General features: G+C 42.1%; 1 protein-coding gene across 1 annotated transcript in view; it reads right to left on the bottom strand.

The window, feature by feature from the left end:
* The window catches only part of lrmp (lymphoid-restricted membrane protein), a gene marked incomplete at its 5' end in the record, with an annotated part of 63154 nt that extends 43889 nt beyond the window's left edge, over positions 1 to 19265 (bottom strand). Inside the window, 16 exons of the mRNA XM_080421175.1 lie at positions 1956 to 2107; positions 3498 to 3599; positions 5062 to 5199; positions 7961 to 8054; positions 8771 to 8835; positions 9753 to 9812; positions 9949 to 10005; positions 10405 to 10482; positions 10648 to 10698; positions 11453 to 11570; positions 12229 to 12387; positions 12620 to 12695; positions 12790 to 12857; positions 14940 to 15120; positions 15642 to 15746; positions 18560 to 19265. Coding sequence (XP_080277301.1) covers positions 1956 to 2107; positions 3498 to 3599; positions 5062 to 5199; positions 7961 to 8054; positions 8771 to 8835; positions 9753 to 9812; positions 9949 to 10005; positions 10405 to 10482; positions 10648 to 10698; positions 11453 to 11570; positions 12229 to 12387; positions 12620 to 12695; positions 12790 to 12857; positions 14940 to 15120; positions 15642 to 15746; positions 18560 to 19265 — 2210 coding nt within the window. The remainder of the gene's footprint in view (positions 1 to 1955; positions 2108 to 3497; positions 3600 to 5061; positions 5200 to 7960; positions 8055 to 8770; positions 8836 to 9752; positions 9813 to 9948; positions 10006 to 10404; positions 10483 to 10647; positions 10699 to 11452; positions 11571 to 12228; positions 12388 to 12619; positions 12696 to 12789; positions 12858 to 14939; positions 15121 to 15641; positions 15747 to 18559) is intronic.

The raw sequence follows: 19265 nt of genomic DNA, 5'->3' as shown, positions 1-19265 counted from the left end.
AAAACCCAGTGAGGCAGACCCAGAAAAGGTCAGTGAGGTCAAGGATGATGGACAGACCTTCCTTGGACCCACCCCCCCCCCCTAGCAACCAGCCAGCTGAGACACAACACAGGAGGAGGAGGAGGAGGAGGAGGAGGAGGGTATCAAAGTGAGGTTCAGGGTGCCTTGGTGATGAATTATAGAACCGTCTATTGCAGTTGGGAGGGTATATTGGCTTATACATGAACTGCACTTAATTTAATCCATTAAGACCGAGAACGCATCCGTGTTATTTTTAGATTTCTTTGGCTATTCAAAAATAGCAGATATACAAGCTCATAGCGCGGCACCGAGTGCCGCGCTATGAGCTCGTAGATCTGCCATTTTAGAATGTTCTAGAACGTTTTAGCAAATCTTTGAATATATATATTTTTAAAGCGAACATTTGTAACTCAAATCTTTGCTTCTGGGGGGGTCCCTGGAACAACATATTTTGAGATGGGGGGGGGGGGGGGTCCGCGGCCAGATACATATCATTTTGGGGGTTTTGACATGAAGAAGTTTGATAACCACTGATATAGCAACATACAAAGACATTTTGTAGTATCGGCCTCAGGTCTTAATGGGTTAGACTGAACTGCATTTGGTTGGAGACGGTAGCCTCAAGAAAAAATCTTTCACATGATGTGGTACAGAATAGACGCCTGTTCTTAGAATCTAGTTGTCATCAGACGGTTCCCTCCCCTCAAACTCAATATCGCTCATCGCACTGTTCTGTGATATTATCACACCCTACTGCATGACATTCATGCATGATGAACACACACACACACACACAGCAAAATCCTGAGTGTTCATTTAAGCGTACAAATGGAAAAAAAGTGTACAAATGCAACCAAATCCAGGGTCTAAATTTCTCAATGGTAGGGAGTAGGGAGTCCACCTCCAACCACAGCATATGTGCTAGTTACAATGCATTAACGTACTCTACCACAGTGGTTCTCAAACTTTTTCCTGTCAAGGACCCCCAAAACGATATGTATTTGGCCGCGGACCCCCATCTCAAAAATATTTTGTTCCAGGGACCCCCCCAGAAGCGAAGATTTGAGTTACAAATGTTCGCTTTAAAAATTTATATTCAAAGATTTGCGCAAATGTTTTTCAAAAATAGCAGATCTACAAGCTCATAGCGGCACTCGGTGCCGCGCTATGAGCTTGTAGATCTGCTATTTTTGAATAGCCAAAGTAGGCCTGACCTCGTCGAGACCTGAGTCGAGGGGTGTCTGAGTCGACTGCCAATCTCTTAGTCGAATTATATATTTTTTATTTTTTATTATTCGACTGAGAGATTGTCCTAGTTTTTTATATTAATTAACTAATAATTTGCCGAAAATAGGATATATATCATGATTTATTGGGAGAAACCAATAGTATTATATTAAATCAGACACTAAGCACCCTTACAGCCAAATGGAATGTCACTCTATTGCATAACATATTTTTTGCATGATTTGACTGAGAGATTGGCAGTCGAATCAGACTGATTCGACTGCCAATCTCAGTCGAATCATGCAAAAAATAAATCAATCAATCAATCAATCATCATTTTTTAGGGGGGGTGTGTCCTTAGTCGACTGCCAGTCGACTATTGGCAATTAGTCGCCAATCAGATTCGACTATACAAATCCTTAGTTGGGGACAGGCCTAAGCCAAAGTATAAAAGGTTAAAGTGGTTAAAATGATTGTGATGCTACATCAACACATTTTGCTGGGGACCCCCTGGAACCCCCCTCAAGGACCCCTGGGGGTCCCCGGACCCCACTTTGAGAACCAACGCTCTACTGTACAGATTAGTTAAAATAATGTTTCGTTCATTCAAATACGTTCAGCATTGCAGCTTTTAAAATTACAACCCTCTGGATTTTACTGTGCACAAAACACAACAGAAACACGCAAACGAAGAAGAGCCCACTCACCTGACCGACAGGTGGAGGATGTCGGTTCGAGACCGCCTCATGTTGCCCGCCATCTTAATCAGTTCCTTCTCCAGCGAGTCGGTGTACTGGGCCAGCTGGTCCAGGCCGAGGGCCCAGTCGGCTCTCCTCGCGTCCAGCTCGGCGTGCACCGTCTGTGCGGGGGGACAAAAAAAAAAAGAAAAAAAAAGTCTTGGAGGAGAGTCACCGAGTGTATCCCCTCTTCCAATCAATGGCCTCGCGGGCAGAAAACACGCACAAGCTCGAGTTTCTGGAGTGCAAAAAGCCTGACACCTTGAATGATACGATAGTCCCTGGGATTGACCCGGCCCGGAGCACTGAAAACACTGGCCTAGGACAACAGCCTCAGTCAGGAGTGAGGCAACCAACAGCTCTGCTTCGCTAATGATCACAGTCTCTCATTTGGAATGTTTACTGCTGTATGGAAGTACGTGACTAATGAGTGCAACGTGGTAACAATGCAGGAGAGAGAGAGAGATGTGGGAGGGAGGGAGGGAGAGAGTGAGAGAGGCAGGGATATTTACAGAACGTGAGAGAGAGGGAGGAGGGGAGAGGGCTGTGTTTTTCATGCTACAACACACCAACTAAACAGTGCTGCTTGGATTGGAAGGGGCCGGCTGAATGTAGTTATGTAATGGATTGAGTGAGATCTCTCTGGAGAGGACAAGAGAGATGGGAAGGGTGGGAGAAAGAGAAAGACGAGAGAGAGAGAACGAACCACAGGGAAATGGAGATAATAGAGAAAGAGGTATGAGGAGGAACAAAGGGAAAAGTCAAGACAATTGAATTAGTTCATTCTTTTGATTCGTGTGAAAAAAAGGTGAGATGGCCCTTTTCCAAAGCCTACATGCAGGTGTACTCACATGTTTTACTTAAGTAAAAGTATCAATACTGCAATGCAGAAGTACTCATAAAGTACAAATAAAGGTCTGGAATTCAAAATGTACTTGAGTAAAAGTACAAAAGTATTGGAATCAATAGTAAGTACCAAAAGTAAAAGTACTAAAATATTTGAAAATAGCAGATCTACAAGCTCACAACGCGTTGCATCTTGTGAGCTTGTAGATCGTCTATTTTCAAATAGCCTAGGTATAAAATAGGGCTAAAATGGTTAATGTATGTGTTTCATAATATAATGTTTATCTGCAAAGTAACTAGTAACTAAAGTTTTCAAATAATTGTAGTGGAGTAAAAGTACAATATTTGCCTCCGAGATGTAGTGCAGTAGAAGTAAAAGTATTGGAAATTGGAAATACTCAAGTAAAGTACAAATACCTCAAAATTGTACTTAAGTAAATGTACTTAGTTACTTTACACCACTGACACAAACACACAAGTTTGACACTGTATATTCACAAATACATAAAAATACTGCGTACAATACTGTGTGTGTGTGTGTGTGTGGTCCCCTTCCTGCCCATTCCGTGCATGTTGCACTACACAAGTGTGTCTACTAAAATGCATTAAAAAAAGCTAAATGCATGCATGCAGCACGTGGTACGGTATGTAGCCGAGCATGCTAACCTGCAGATTGTCATCAGTCCTGGTCTCTGGAAGCCTGGGGTCCTTTACCAGGCTCTTGACTGTAGACAAGAGACGTACCACCTCTTCTCTGAACTCCTTTTTCTGAAAGCCAAGACAGACAGACAGACATTTTGTCATGAGAGACGTATACAATTAGCTTGGCGGTACAGAAAAGATGTAAAAAAAAAGCTGGGGCCAGGAAAGCACATTAAAGGCATAGTTCACCCCCAAAATGACTTTTTTTCTATCGATTACTCACCCCAATGGAGACTTGAATTCATGGATTTTTTTTTTTTTGGTCGCATTCCTAAGCCAATCATTGGATTTGACTAATTTGACGGGAACGGTTCCAGTAGGAGACACAAAGACTCTCCTTTGTGTCTCCTACCGGAACCGCTGCCGGTCATCAAATTATTGGCTTAGGAATGCGACAAAAAAACAAAAACATCCATTAATTCAAGTCTCCATGGGGTGAGTAATCGATAGAGAAAAAAAAGTCATATTGGGGGTGAACTGTCCCTTTAACACAATGTTAAAGGAGGAGTTCACCTAAAAAATGACTTATTTTCTATCAATTGCACACCCCATGAAGCCTTGAATTCATGGATTTATTTTTGTTTTTGTGGCATTCCTAAGACAATAATTTGATGACTGGGTGTGTATCCGGTCAACCGGATACATTAGCCGGTAGGAGACGGGAATCAAATGATTGGCTTAGGAATGCCACAAAAACAAAAATAAATCTATGGATTCAAGGCTTCATGGGGTGTGCAATTGATAGAAAATAAGTAATTTTTTGGGTGAACTACTCCTTTAACGTGGAGTGCGTGTAAAGAACTAATGCACTACGTTTTTTCTGACATCATATAATGGAATCCAACAGAATCAAACAGACTCAGAAGCGTGAATGAGTTTTACCGACAGTTCAGTGACAAAGTGACTGCAGATACATTCTCGATTCAATGCCACACAGATTAGGTTTTCAACTGGTTTAACATGTTAACCCATTAAGACCGGAAAAGCATATGTCATTATCTTATACTTTGGCTATTCAAAAATAGCAGATATACAAGCTCATAGCCACGGCACCTTGTAGATCTGCTATTTTTGAATAATCATGAAAATGAGTGCAAATCGTTGAATATGTGTTTTTCAAAGCGAACATTTGTAACTCAAATCTTTGCTGATTCTACTAAATCCTAACAGTTTTTTGAAAAAACTAATGTTGCTATAATCATTGGTTCTCAAACGGTTTCATGTCAAGGACCCCCAAAATGTATGTTGTTCCAGGGACCTCCAGAAGCAAAGATTTGAGTTAAAAAAAAAAAACGCTTTCAAAAATATATATATATATATTCAAAAATAGCAGATATACAAGCTCATAGCACTTTTATATCTGCCACTTTTGAATAGCCAAAGTATAAAGTAATGGTTAAGTGGTTACACAGATGCATTCCCACTCTTAATGGGTTAATAGACATTAACCTTACAGTGAGTGAGTGAGTGAGTGTGTGTGTATTCCTGTAAAGTACTACAGGTTTCTTGACATATAGCTAACAGTTACCAGTTTGTTCAGAAGGCCCCTGAACTCCAGGGCCATGTGTTCAGGGTTGGGGCCCTGCAGCAACAGCAGCACCTCCCTGTCCAGGGTCTCGTCCAGTGTGGAAGGATAGCACAGCATGGAGGGCACAGGTTCCACTCCCTGGAATAAATGTCATGGGCCACAGAATGACTGACATGCAATAAAAAAACATAAGAGCAACCCTCAACCCAAAGCAAAGCTACCAAAATACCAATCTGGGAACCCATCGCCAAATAAAAAGGAAAAACAGCGCCGTCTGCTGTTTTTTACCCTTTCGCTTGGCTCTGGGGGGAGCTAAATGGAGCAGCCGTGCGCAAGGAAACCGGGGTTTTTGGTCTGCCCTCAGCGCTCCACTTCCGGTGGTGCGCTTATGTTTTCATTCCCACTAACAATATTTCTACACGGAACACTAACACCACTTCTCCCAGAGAACATGGATCGTTTTGGTTATAAGCCCACTTGTTTCTATGATGAAAGAGCAAGTTAAAATGTGAATATCTTTCTGTGGTTTTGTCGGCTCCGAGGACGCTATTGTTAAATGAGTTTCGGTTTGTTTTCAGTGGGAAGCGAGAGCAGACAGTAAATCCCGCCCACTACATTGGATTGGGTAAAGCGCGGCCTGCTTCCTGGTCTGAAGGCACGCCCACTTGTAGGCCAGTGCGTACACGTTATGACGAACCCCCCCGACAGATTCAAGCGGAGAGCAGAATCTGTTATTGAGAGATTACCAAAATACAAAGGCAAGACCATGTTCATAGTCGTGTCAAGGAATTTCATTATGCTAATGTCAGACAGGTATTATAGAATCACTGATCTGACACAAGGCACTCAAATTTGATATTTGATCAATAGGGACCTGGATTTTGGTGGTTCTTTCGGAATCAGCTTTGACATGTTTACAGGTGTAAAAGTGTGGGTGAAATTCTTTGGTACCCATTTGTGGAATTAATTGATGACCAGACCAGTGTTGATTTTGACAGCAAATTCTGATTTCACAACACGTTGCAGCGCGTTGTGAGCTTGTAGATCTGCTATTTTCAGAACGTAAAACCCGAGCGCAACCAAACATAAAAGGACTTTTAGTTCTACTGGATCTCTTCTCCACTAGTCCCTCCCTAACATTTTAGTCTAGTTTTTATTTTTTGACAAAATTGTCAATATATATTTTCTCTTAGTTTTAGTCATCGTAGATTAGTTTTTATTTAGTTTTCGTCAGTGAAAAAAGGTAGTCGACGAACACTTTTTGTCATAGTTTTAGTCGACGAAATCAACACTGGACCAGAGTGTTTTTTTTATGCAGCGCAGTGTGTATCCAGGCAGTTGAAAAGAGTGGGTGCCAAAGGTGCACGATATAAAGTAGGTGCTAAAAGGGGGATAAGAGCTAAAAGCAGAGGTGTCATGAAGTGTACAGTAGCTCAATACACATACTGTAGGAAGCAGAGAGTCAGAGAGAAAGGCTGCAATGTTACACCGCTCTGTTTACACATTTTCTTCTACTCTAGTAGGGCTATTATCCTTAACTGTTTTTTTTGCTTGCGTAAACGCCTATATACCAATAAAGCCCCTTTGAACTGAATTGAGTCAAGAGAGAGTGTGAGTGAGAGAGATGCCTGTAGAGAGCAGTGGTGGAAAGTAACTAAATACATTTACTTAAGGTAGGGTAAGTGATTTGCGTTGGTTAAAATAATTGTTAAATAGCTCTATATTCTGATAGTACTCATTGCTATAGAGTGTTTGTTCAGTATTAGGAGTCTCCTTGTCTCTCCACCTCTTTATTAAACAGAAAATGCATTTTCGTTTCAGTTTCAGTTTCATTTCCAATTTTATCCAACCAGGACAGAGAACTCAATCAGGATACAGATTAAACAAGTGAAATTGGAAGTGATGACACTAAGAAATGAGCATGCAAAATTGGAACTGGAACACTACACAAATTAAGCTTAAAAATGGGTACTTTCTCCTGATTGGCTGAGATTTTGACACCTACCGAAAAATGTATTTTCTGTTTATTAAAGAGCTGGAGAGACAGGGAGACATCTGTTACTGAAAAAACACTCCATAGCAATGATTACTATCAGAATATAGTATTTTAACCTTTTAACAAAATACTTTTTGTTTTAACCAAAAAATATCACTTACCCTACCTTTAAGGTATTTGTACTTTACTTGAGTATTTCCAATTTCCAATACTTTTAGTTCTACTCCACTACATCAAGAGGAAAATATTGTACTTTTACTCCACAACAATTTACTAGTTACTTTGTAGATTTTGATTATTATTACAAAACATGCATCAACCACTTCAGTCCTATATACATTTCGGCCATTTGAAAATAGCCGATCTACAAGCTCACAATGCACATTGTGAGCTTGTAGATCTGCTATTTTCAAATGATTTTTATACATTTAAGAACTTGCAATGGGACATTCTGCATAATGGGTACTTTTACTTTTGGTACTTGAGACATTTTGATGCCAATACTTTGGTACTTTTACTCAAGTATGTTTTGAATTCCAGACTTTTACTTACAGAGTATTTCTATATTGCAGTATTGAGACTTTCACTTAAGTAAAAAACTTTTTCCACAACTGGTAGAGAGAGAGAGTGTGTGTGTGTGTGTGTGTGTGTGTGTGTGTGTGTGTGTGTGTGTGTGTGTGTGTGTGTGTGTGTGTGTGTGTGTGTGTGTGTGTGTGTGTGTGTGTGTGTGTGTGTGTGTGTGTGTGTGTGTGTGTGTGTGTGTGTGTGTGTGTGTGTGTGTGCGCGAGCGAGCGAGAGAAAGAGAGCGAGATTTAATTGAATGTGATATTTAGTTGCAGAGAGTGAGCCAGTCAGTCGAATAGAAAACGTTGAGTCAGACAGACAGAGTGGAGAAGTACTGACCTCCTGTGGTAACTGTGCCAGAGTCAGTTCTGTCTGCAGGGATCCTGAACTGGTCTGGTTCACCCTGAAGGCAGCCGACAGTGTCAGACCGGCCCTGTAGAGGATGGAACACAGGACATGGGAACAGAGAGCTTGTTCACAAAATGCTGCTCGGTTGGTAAAAGAATAGAGAAATAGTGATTATTGACCCATTAAGACCGGGAACGCATCTGTGTAACCACTTAAACCATTATTTTACAATTTGGCTATTCAAAAATAGCAGATCTACAAGCTCATAGCGCGGCACCGAGTGCTATGAGCTTGTAGATCTGCTTTTTTTTTATCGTAAAAATGTGTGCAAATCATTGAATATATATATATATATACATTTTAACTCAAATCTTTGCTTCTGGGGGGGTCCCTGGAACAACATATTTTCAGATGGTGGTCCGCGGCCACATACATATAATTTTGGGGGGTCCTTGACATGGAAAAAGTTTGAGAACCACTGATTATAGCAACATAAGTTTTTTCAAAAAACTGTTAGGATTTAGAAGAGATTTGTAGAATCCCAAGAAGCAAAGATTTGAGTTAAAAATATACATTCAAAGATTTGCAAAAGATTTCATGATTTTTTTTTTTAATGGCAGATCTACAAGCTCATAGCGCGGCACTCGCTATGAGCTTGTATATCTGCTATTTCTGAATAGCCAAAGAAAACTTAAAATGACACGGATGCGTTCCCGGTCTTAATGGGTTAAATTGGGTCAAATGAAAGGAATAAACAACAAAACAAAAAGGAGGATGAATACGTTTTTAGGTCTTACTCACCCGGATATGTCCGGATGCATCATCTGGATCTGGTTCTCCAGTTTATTCTTGTTAGCTCGCAGCAGCTGCAGTAAAACAACAGCACAATCGATCCAAAGTTAAGACGTGCACGGTTCACATTCCCACCCATGGATTACATACAAGACGTTTCAGTTATTGCTGGTATTTTAATGGAGATCCCCAATGGATCTTTTCTTTATTTTTTGGGGGCAGGGGTGATATATTGTTTTCCCTTGTAGGTTAAGTAAGTACTTAAGTACAGCCACTTATTTAAAATGGCCAGTTATTATATACGAGAGCTATAAATGACCCAGGGGACATCAGCCAGATAATTGTAAAAAATAAAATAATAATAAAAAAAAGAACAGTCTAGTCACATTCCAGTAAGAAACTATGTGTTGCCCGGGACATGCCAAAAGGCCAAATTGGGTGACACCACGCACATATTTCAGATTTCACACCAGCAAAAACTGTGCTTCATAAATGTGAAACAACCAATAATACAATTTTGACAAGACAATGAGAAATAAAGTGAAGTAACCCCCCTCCCCCACAAGTTTCACCACTTGAATTCACTGCTTTCTGGCTTTGTAGAGTAGCTTAAATTAGCTTTAACTCAAAACATTTTGAAAAAGCAAACTCTTGTTGCTATAATATCAGTGGTTTTCAAACTTTTTTCAAGTCAAGGACCACCCAAAATGATATGCATTTGTCCACGGACCACCCCCCCCCCCCATCTCAATATTTTGTTCCATAACCCCCATAAACAAAGATTTGAGTAAAAAATGTATATTGTACATATATTCAAAGATTTGCACATATTTTCAAGATTTTTTTCCCTCCAAAAAATAGCAATCTACAAGCTCATAGCGCAGCACTCGGGGCTTGTATATATCTGCTATTTTTGATTAGCCCAAAGAAATCTTCTTGGTCCTAATTGGGTTAAGTATAAATCAGGCTATATACACTGCTAAAGAATCACCTCTGTGACCAAGCAGTATTCCTCCAAGGCCGCCTTCAGCTCCTTAATCTGTCCGTTCATCTGTGACGGAGGGAACACAGACAACAAAAATTGTAACAGCTGAAATCAATAATATATCAGCATTAAGTGTAGGTGGGGGCCGCATGTGGCCCCCAGTTACCCATGTATGGTTTAGAACAAAGCTAAGGGTGCTAACCTCTAGTACGATGGTGTCCTTCTCACTCATGAGGGCATCCAAGGAGTGGATCTGGACCTTAGAGCAAAAGGCAAAGACAATGCAGAGCAGAGCAAAATATTTTTCAGAGGGGGGGTCCGCGGCCAAATACATAATTTTGGGGGTCCTTGACAGGAAATAGTTTGAGAACCACTGATGTAGGTGTGTGCGTGTGTGTGCATACATCAGGACAATGACATTTAGGTTAAAAAAAAATCAGTAAAGCAAGTAGAGAGAGATCTATGGCCCAAAGCAAAACAAATTGGTCAGTATTTACTGTCATTTGATTACAAAACTAGAGTTCTCTGTTACACATTACTTTTCCCACGCCAATCTTTGAATGAGAGAGCGAGAGCAAGAACAGGAGAACGCGAGAGAGTAAGCGAGAGCAACATACAGGAGCGTATAGAGAGAGAGAGACAGAGAGAGTCAGGTCACCTGGAGTTCAGTGTTGTGGTCACACATTTCCACTAGCCTCCTCTGAAGCTCGTCCATCTCCATGGTAGCCTTGAAATTCTGGGGAGGGCCAGGAGAGCGTTAAGGCAGCCAATCACAACATCGCATGCCACACATTTTTTATTTTGTATCAGGAACCTATGCTTAGGCCCTCTGGAGGTTTATCATTGTCTTCCTTGTTAGTTGTGTTGATAAATGTGCCATTTCTTGGTGATGGTGCCATACCTCTTCCTGAAGTGATGTGATGTTGGCAATAAGACCGTGGTTCTCTTTGTCCTATAGAGCAAAACGACAGTAAAGAAGCATTGGCATTAGCCCAGTCCTCAATTTGTCGTCATTCACACCGTATATCGGTGGTAGGCAAGAATCAGAATCATCCTTATCGTCACTTCAGAGGTTTACAGGTGTAAGACAGTGGGTGAAATTTGTTTTTGTGCAAGCTCCATAGTTTTGATTGTTTCCAGACAGAGAAATAAAGGAAAGAAGAGGAGGAAGAAGGAATCAAAAGAGACAACAAGCTATCTACATATTTACACACAGCATATCCATCCAAACACTATGTGCATGAGGTTTAAGGTATAGCGGTATATACCGTTCATGACATAGACATTAGTGCAAGAAGAGTATCAGTGCGTTAATGAGATTAAGGTGCAGAATATCGGCAAGTGTCAAGTTCCACCACAAAAGCTCCTATTCTATATATATATATTTTTTTAAAGCTGCAATCTAGGTCTGTCCTACTCAGGATTCACACAGGTCTCCCACACAAGGGTCGAAATTTCAACTGCTGAGCTAAGAATTTCCATTAGGGCGGGGGGAATATTGCTCTTTGAGCTTCAGGCAATACCTCTGGTCAACCAGCAGGTGTCCTACCAGAACACAGGGTCTAGTTTCCTCAATAGAAGAGTAGGGAGACCACCTCCAACCACAACAGCTGTGTTGTGAAGCCTAGCTAATTGAGTATGTTTGATGTCAGGGCAGCAGGGCGGTCATGTGATGACCAAACGTCCACAGTGTGTGTCAGACTGACCATGTTCTTGCAGTGTTGAGAGGCGCGGGCCCGGCCCTCCTCGGTACTACTTAACGTCAACTTCATCTCCTCCACTTCGTCCTTCAACATCTTCTCCTTCTGGGCCAGCTGCTGGCTCCTACAGAGACACACGGCAGGAGACAGGACGACAGTCACTGCATACTGCATCTGTGTGATTGTCTGTACGTGACATGTGTTGATTTCGTCGACTAAAACTATGACGAAAAATGTTCGTCGACTACCTTTTTTCACTGACGAAAACGTAATAAAAACTACATAAAAACTAAGCTAAATACATTGACAATTTCGCCAACAAATAAAAACTAGACTAAAATGTTAGTGAGGGACTAGTGGAGAAGAGATCCAGTAGAACTAAAAGAAAAGTCCTTTTATGTTTGGTTATATATATAGCAGAAAATAGCAGATCTACAAGCTCACAACGCTGCGACGCGTTGTGAGCTTGTAGATCAGCTATTTTCAGCATGCAACCAAGTGTAAAATCAAGGCACCGCCAAAATACATTGTAGTCGACTAAATCAACTGTAGACTTGGTCGACTATTAATAATCTTATGATATTTAGTAGACTATAACTAAAATATTTCAGATGACTAAAATATGACTAAAACTAAATGGAATCTTATTCAAAATTCTATGACTAAAACTTTTTTTTTTTTTTTGTCAAAATCAACACTGGTATGCGACTGCACTTTAGATACTTTTCCATGGGTTGAACCATCTCAATGTGAGCGTGCGCACGTGTGTGTGCGTGTCATACATTCGGGCCTGGTGGTGGAGCTCCTCGTTCTCCTCAGCCAGCTTCTGGTTGGTCTCCTCTGTGCTCTCCACAACCAGCTTCAGCCTCTTCACCTCGTCCTGGAGCCTCGTGTTGTTCATCTGGAGGTCGGCCACACAGTACATCAGGTCTGACGTCTCACTGTGTATGTGTGGAGGGTGGGGGGGGGGCGGGGTATGAATACACACTCATGTGAATACAGGCGCAAGTTGACATCCGAGTCTACACGCTTATACACCTGCGCTGGGAAGGTGTAGAGTAAAGAGTATTGGGCTGGGCATATACACTGTACATAGTTTGGATAGAAATTCACAATGGTGCGTGCGCACACACAGACACACACACACACACACACACGGTAAGAGTTACTTACAAATCCACTCTGGACGCGTCGCCTCCAAATCCCTCTAAACTGCCTGATGTCATGTTAAGGAGCATCGACCTCTTGGCTGCAACAAACATTTACACACAAGCTGGCCATCTCCATATGCATGATAAAAAGTATAAACTAAACAGTAAATTGTGTGTGTGTGTGTGTCTCACCTGAGATGCCGTCTAATGCGTCTATGAATTTGGCTGAATCCTGAGGTAGGTCGTCCGTTGACTCTTCCCTAAAATCACAACAGAGAGACTGGTTCAGAGTCCTTACTGTCTGTTTGTCCTTGACCATTTAGAAACACTCTGTCTGTCCTTGACCATGTAGAAAGTCTAGAAACACAGCTGCAAAATAGTGCTCGTTCCTGCCGTTGCTATGCGACCGCTGAAAGGCCATCTGACGTCTATGATAATCTGCTAAAGTTTAAATCTTATCATACTCTGAAATGGTCCGTTTACAGCCAGTTGAGAGAGAAGCTGATAAACAGCCAAAGCAGTGGTTCTCAACCAGTGGTCCTTGGGGGGGTACCAGGGGGTCCCGAGCAAAATTAGTTAACATAGCGTTACAATCATTTTAACCACTTAGCTTTGGCTATTCAAAAATAACAGATATACAAGCTCATAGCGCGGCACCAAGTGCCGCGCTACGAGCTTGTAGATCTGCTATTTTTGAAAAATCTTGAAAATGTGTGCATGTCTTTGAATATATATATATATTTTTAAAGCGAACATTTTTAACTCAAATCTTTGCTTCTGGGGGTCCCTGGCACAAAGACAATTCAGATGGGGGTCCGCGGCCAAATGTATATCAATTTAGGGGTCCTTGGCATTAAAAAGGTTGAAAACCACTGAGCTCGAGGACACGCACATCCCAGACCTACTAGGCTGGATGCTGGATCAAAAACAGTAACAGTATATAAGAATACAAAATCCGCACACCAGTAATTGCTGCTGGAAGAGCCTGGTGGCTCGAAACGTTACATAAGTAGATTTGCATTTGGGGGCAGCAATACTGGTGTGCTGTTAACAGCCAGATCATAATGTGAAAAGTCAATGAGCAATGCCATTAATGTTATTCAACAACACCACCACACTATCAGGAGCCATCGCTAGCAGAAAGCAGTACCCCGGGCTGAATGAATACAACTAGCCTGAGGAATTTGACAAGTGACAAAATCTGCCTCGGAGACTGAACAATGCATGTCTGCAAGACTTGCAGCATGTCACACACAGCTGTGAAATGAGAATGCACACAGCTGAAACCATGGCAGAAATTTCAGCCGATGCATTATTACACACTAGCACGCCTACACAGCAACTTGCATAACCAGACCAGTGCATCAAGGACCACAAATAAGAAATAAGTCTGTGCCTTTATTGTGTTATCCTTGCCAAAGCTGATTATTATGGTGGTCTCCGCCAGGCCGAAGGCGTGGCTGAGACCATGTTTTGCACCCTGTCTGTCTGTCTGTCCGTCCGTCCGTCTGTCCATGTGTCTGTCTGTGAGTGTGTGTGCATAGGCGGCGGGTAATGAAGGCTAGGGTAGGCTAAGCCTTCCCAAATGTTATGCTGGGAAATTCTGGGAATTGTGCAAATTATATATAATATATGTGCGCAGCATTATTTAGTAAATTTTTTGATAATAAATCAGTAAAATCTGGCAAAAATAAGAATTAAATAACATAACCCTAACCTAACCCCAACCCTGAAATAAAGTAACCAAAAAGAAAGAAAATCCGCCCAAAAACCGACCTCCCCAGCATCAAGCCAGATCTCCTAGCCTTCCCAATTGCCAGGCTCACCCGCCGCCTGTGTGCGTGTGTCCGTCCGTCCGTCTGTCTGTGAGCAGCTAATCTCCGATCGACGTGAAACTGTGGACACACACACACACACACTCGCTGGATGCCAGAGCAGAACCTCTGCCCCAACTTTTTCACATCGGCCTGTTATAGCTCCACCAGGAGGCCCATTTTTGCAAAACAGATTTTGTGCTATTACTCCTACAGATTTTATCCAAACATACATCACATATATCGGTACCCAGTATCTCTATAACTCATGTGATCAAGACAGATCTGTCCCGATTTTTCATATTCCATCCTGAGGAGTGCATCGCTGCCATCTCACAATGGATGTCTTCTCACCACCTCAGGCTGAACCCAGACAAGACCGAGGTTCAGCACAGAGTACAAAACACTGATGTTGGCCTACAAAGCAACCCCCATATCAAGGTATGGCACCCCCATATATTCAAAGCCTGATCCAACCCTACAACCCCTCCCTGGACAGAAAACGTTCATGGGGGTGTTTTCTCATACCCATTGTTGCGGCAGTCATCGATCCACTCCTTCATGATGGCATGGTATGTGTCCAGGTCGATGGAGACGTCCTTGTGGTCGGGATCAAGCATGTTGCAGAGGTCCTCCAGCCCGCTGTCTTCCGTGCTGCGGCATGTGGTGTTACGCAGGTAGTCGACGATGTGAGACACAAACACTTTACCTTGTAGAGGAGAGAGAAACATAACCATCTTACTCGCCTTCCTTATTTTCATGGCTTTTGTTTTGCTTTCCTTGGATAGGACAGTGTAAATCTCCTACGTACAATAAGCTTAAGAACTACTCACATTGAGTTGAACGAACTGTTCCAAGTTGTATCCGTTTAGCTTTTTCCAATGGGCACAAAATAACAGATACTGATGCTATAGAAATGCAGGGATCTTAGGGACTTACCCGCCTGCCTTCTTAGATATCAACACAAACACACTACAATAATATTAATGGGATTTTCCCTTCACTGAACGCTGTCATGTTAACATTACTAGAAGTCCTATCAGAAGATATTTGCTCAACTGTAAGTGTGTGTGTGCGTGTGCGTGTGCGTGTGCGTGTGTGTGTGTCTCATGTGCGATGGGGGCGACGCCCCCCCAATGGGAGAAAGAAAGAGAAGATATTTATTCTAAAAGCTGTGACTGGCAAAGTGGCCATTGTATGGTGTTACACCAGAAGAGTCTGTTTGTGTACCTCTGCGCTGTGTGTCACAGGCATGGAACATAGTGTTGAGTAGATCCTCTTCACAGATGAGACTAACTTCGGCCATAGTGTCTTTGCTGGTTTCAGACATAGAAGCTGCAAGACAGACAGACACACACACAATCTATATCATGACATATTATTTCCTTCAGGAACTGCTACAAAATAACACTTGAATGAACGCTGAACGCTGAATGAGTGAGTACAATCCAAATGCTTCTGTTTTGATTAAACCAATAGTAGGGGATCATGGTTCAAATAAACATTGTTTTATGTTTTTTTAAGAATGCACCTTATTATGCTAAGCTTCAATTAACCAATATTACACTCAGTGTGCTTTACCATCATATTTGCACAACCATTAGCATCACTGAAAGAAAGCACCCTTGGGTTGGGTGTAATATTGCTATTATATACAACAGTTACAAACAAAATATAACCATAGGGCCTAATAAAAGTGTTTTCATACCCTGGGGTAATTCACTCTCAAAATAAATAATGTTTTTGCTAGTGTTATTTAGCTCCGTTTGGCGTTTATCCCTGGAAATACTTCGGATCTGACTCTGACTGACATGCAGTGGTGTAAAGTAACTAAAGTATATTTACTCAAGTACTGTACTAAGTACAATTGAGGTATTTTTTACTTTACTGGAGTATTTCCAATTTCCAAAACTTTAGTGACTAGTTACTTTACACTACTTATTATATTATAAGACATAGTCATCAACAAATTTGCACCATTTTACACACAAAGTAAAACATGTGAGAGTACTTTTACCAGCACTGGCTCAACTTCCCTGTTCTTCTCATTGCAGATATCCGCTGAAAATATTTATCCACCCCAGCAGTATTTATCTACTAGGCCTATGTCTCAGTTTCTGAGTGAACTCCGCGTGTATTTTTAACCTGGTAGCGTTGCGTCATCATAGAGTTGAAAATAAGTGCGTCATCGACTGACGTAATGATACCACAGAGCGGTGAGTCAGCACCGTTTGATCTCCGCGCGCAAGACGATCACGTGGTTTTCATGTATCGCGCCGTGCGTGCTTCATTAATACCGTGGTTCTCAAACAGGCCCCCAGAGTCGCTTAGAAACATTGAAGCTACAGTCAAGCCTACAGTGGCTAAAGCTGGAACTGCAGGCGGAGCGAAATACATGCACGAGAAAATACTGAGATATTTATATATATATATTATATATAAATATATATAATATAGATATGTAAACATATTATACATAAATACATATTTATTTCATTGAAATTAATAGCTGGGGGCGGGGCAATCCGCCCTCTAGTTATATTATACGTTCTCAACCTTAATTTGGGGGGTCCCCAGATGACAGTGAAGTTACAATTAAAGGACTTTTAAGACCTTTTTGATACCTCACAAAAATAAAAGGAGAAAATAAAAGAGACCATTACTGCTGCTGCATCAAAAGTAATAAACTATACTATAAAAGTTGGCCTCGCATTGCGAGTCGTTGTGAGCTTGTAGATCTGCTAATTTCACAATATTTATCTGTGGAACCGAGTGAAACTAAATGTTTCCTACAATTCCAAATGCTTGTCAGGGTGGGGGGTCCCCAGTTCAAATATGAAGTCTCATCTGTGTGTGTGTGTGTGTGTGGGGGGGGGGATGAGAATGAGGTTGAGAATGAGAACCACTGCATTAATACACATCTGCCCATCAGATACAGGTCGAGTGGGCACCTAAACACTGTGGGCAGACTGGGTACCACAATGATAAATTGGCCTATACATGATTTGGACATGCACAGTAGGCTGAGGCTAGCCTACATCACTGTAAGACCTACATTTACCTTTCCACTTCTATGTTTATGCCCAAAATGGCCTAATGGCAATTCACAGGTTTTTAAAATAAGTAAAGATAAACAGTGACAGAGTAATATGTATTATAGCATATATTAGCATATTATTTTCATTTGAGCTATTGGTGTGCTGCCATGCTCATTTGAGGATAGTGTGGAAGTTCCTGGAACCATATGGCTGCAACCAGTTGTAGGCTATAGGCCTATATGGCTTATCAACGAGGTGATATCTTTTGACAAACAAAAACAAAACTCACTGACTTGAGGTAGTGTTTTTTGTTTGTGGTTTTTATTATCTGACAATTTTTTGACTAGTTATTTTCAGATTCATAACAATCAGGCCGATCCAATTAGAGGTTCTACGCTTCAACAGCTACACATGCTAACTGAGTAGACAGATTTTTTTATTTTTTATTAACCCATTCAAACCGGGGACGCATCTTTGTACCACTTTAACCATTAGTTTTATACTTTGGGCTATTAAAAAATAGCAGATCTACAAGCTCATAGTGAGCTTGTAGATCTGCTATTTTTGAAAATTTGTGAAAATTTGTTAAAACCTTTGAATATACATACTTTTAAAGTGAACATTCAAAACTCAAATCTTTGCTTCTGGGGGGTCCCTGAAACAACATCTTTTGGGATGAGGGTCCGTGGCCAAATCATATCATCTTGACTTGAAAAAGCTTTTTTTTCAAACTGTTAGGATTTAGAAGACATTTGTAGAATCCCCAGAAGCAAAGATTTGAGTTACAAATGTTCAGCTTTAAAAACATATATTCAAAGATTTGCACACATTTTCACGATTCTTCAAAAAATAGCAGATCTACAAGCTCATAGTGCGGCTCATACCGCGCTATGAGCTCGTAGATCTGCTATTTTTTGAATAGCCAAAGAAATCTAAAATGACACAGATGCGTCCCTGGATTGAACATACCCTAATACAGTTTCAGGAGTGGTGAAAGGACATTACACTGACTAATGGCTTTCAAACACGAATAGACTAATGGAATGTTATGCCACATATTCCATTAGACCTAATTTTCCTGCTGCATTGTGTATAGTGCTGTGTGCCTACCTCCCTCTCCCATGGACAATCTCTTCACAACCAGAGCTGGGTAGGGCAGCTCACAGTCCAGAGTGCTCCCCGACCCCGACTCTCCAGAGCAGAAGTTGAGGTTGTAGGACTGAATGCTGCCGTGGCCCTTGGGGTGCGTGGTGCGAGAGACCGGCGGGCTCCGGCCTTGACCGATGCGTGAAAACGCAGTGTAAGACGAGGGCGAGTCGATGCTCTGTGGACCACCCGGCGTGGAGTGGCACCTCTGCCAAGCCCTGCTCTGACCCGGCATGGGGATGCCGCTCCCCGCGCCTCCTCGCCTATCCCCCAGGGTGCTGGTGATGGTGAAGGTGACATTATTACCCTTCGCCAGGGGGTTGGTGGCCGGGGTGAAGGGGGAGGCCGGCGGTAGGGAGGGACCCAGGCTGTTCCTAGGGTCGGCCGTTCGGGTCGGCGCGCCCCCCCTCCCCTTGTCCCTGGGCCCTCCTCCTCCGGCGGCCACCTTGTCCGTGTGCGCGGCGTTGTTGGTCTTCTTCAGGATGGCTCCCAGGTTGTGCCTGAGCTCACACTGGTAACTGTTGTTGTTGTAGCTGCTGGATGCCAGCTTGGGGATCTGGAACGGAGAGTTGGGCTCGCGGTCACCACGCCATCGGATGGTCTCCAGCTTGCGGCAGATGCTGTCCACTGGGTTGTGCCGCCGCTCCGGCGTGGGGGTGCAGTAGTCCAT

This window comes from Gymnoscopelus braueri, assembly GCF_963280865.1.
Source record: "Gymnoscopelus braueri genome assembly, chromosome: 23".
Taxonomy (NCBI): Eukaryota; Metazoa; Chordata; class Actinopteri; order Myctophiformes; family Myctophidae; genus Gymnoscopelus; species Gymnoscopelus braueri.
The sequence above is the reverse complement of the archived record's forward strand: the minus strand, read 5'-3'. Positions and strand labels throughout refer to the sequence as shown.